General features: G+C 50.1%; 1 protein-coding gene across 1 annotated transcript in view; it reads left to right on the top strand.

The window, feature by feature from the left end:
• The window catches only part of SPATA19 (spermatogenesis associated 19), a 4,650-nt gene extending 3,817 nt beyond the window's left edge, over positions 1–833 (top strand). The window contains exon 6 of the mRNA XM_011376243.1: positions 767–833. Coding sequence (XP_011374545.1) covers positions 767–833 — 67 coding nt within the window. The remainder of the gene's footprint in view (positions 1–766) is intronic.
• Positions 834–1,151: the final 318 nt, after the last annotated feature.

The following is a 1,151-nucleotide window of genomic DNA, read 5'->3' as shown; positions in this document are numbered from 1 at the left end:
TTCTAGAAGTATCTCTAAACCATAGCAAATGTGTCACAATGCTGATCAAAAAGAGCTGATAATAAAGTTGGAGAAGAATTTAGAAGGGATGAATTGCATGTCTTCCGAGACCACTTGTCTGCTATGTAACTCTAGTAAAAGCACTTAAGCCCTCTGTTTCCTCAACTCTTCTTAGGACTATTTGCAGCTGCCCAGGATTATTGGGTGGCTCAGGGGTACTTCATTAGTAAAAAGAACGTTTTGAGTTCCTGATACTAGAAAGTCAAGGACCAGCTCATAAGTTCATGGCGATGGGGTCAGAACTATCGTTCATATGATTGCAACTCTAGCAGTGAAAAAGACACTTGGGAATCTCAGGGTTTGAATGGTGTTCTGCAGCCATACCCGTGTCTTCCAAGTGCCAAGCGAGGTGAGAAGTGATGTTATGCGTGATCGGATAGAGCAGGTGAGACGAAGGTAAGCCACTGGGACAAGTTGATTTATATTCCTAACTGGGGGTAAGTGGGGCGGGGTGGGGGGGCTGTTGGCCTTACTTCTGAAGGCCTCCTTTAGCTCCAGCTCAAACACAGGCCTGACCAAGTCTGTTGCCCCTCTGGGCTGAGTGCCTCTGTATAAGACACTGCTGCTAGGCCCAGATGGGGCAATGGCCCAGGCATGGCTGGCTGCCCCACCCCAGCCTGGGCGGTGGTCTGAGTGTGTGCTGTGGGTGGGCTCTGTCATCTTGCAATCTCTCCTCTGCCTTGCCCATCTTCTCTGTCCCCTGTAGCTTATCCCATTTAACAAATGGATCATCTCAGGAGCTTCATGACAGAAAATCCTACTCAGACTGTTGAGAGCAACAGGTGAGAGAACCATCAGGAGAAAGATGGCTACCCTGTGTACCCTGTGCAGGGAGATGGTGCACCGAGGCAACGGCTTGATAATCAGGTTTGGCCTTTCCATACCGGTGAGGGCCTGTACTTGGGGCCAGTTCAGGTAGGGAAGAAGGCAGCTGCCTTAGGCTCCTGCAGCGCTTTCCTTAAATTTCTGGAAAGAACCGAAGTCCAGTTCAGATTGGCCTCTCTGACTCTTTGAACGGTGGAGTCAGACCAGTGCTTCTTGATGGTGCACAGTCTGGGATCACCTGGGGTTCTGGTGTTAGGCCGTGGTGG

This window comes from Pteropus vampyrus, unplaced genomic scaffold, assembly GCF_000151845.1.
Source record: "Pteropus vampyrus isolate Shadow unplaced genomic scaffold, Pvam_2.0 Scaffold288, whole genome shotgun sequence".
NCBI lineage: Eukaryota > Metazoa > Chordata > Mammalia > Chiroptera > Pteropodidae > Pteropus > Pteropus vampyrus.
The sequence above is the reverse complement of the archived record's forward strand: the minus strand, read 5'-3'. Positions and strand labels throughout refer to the sequence as shown.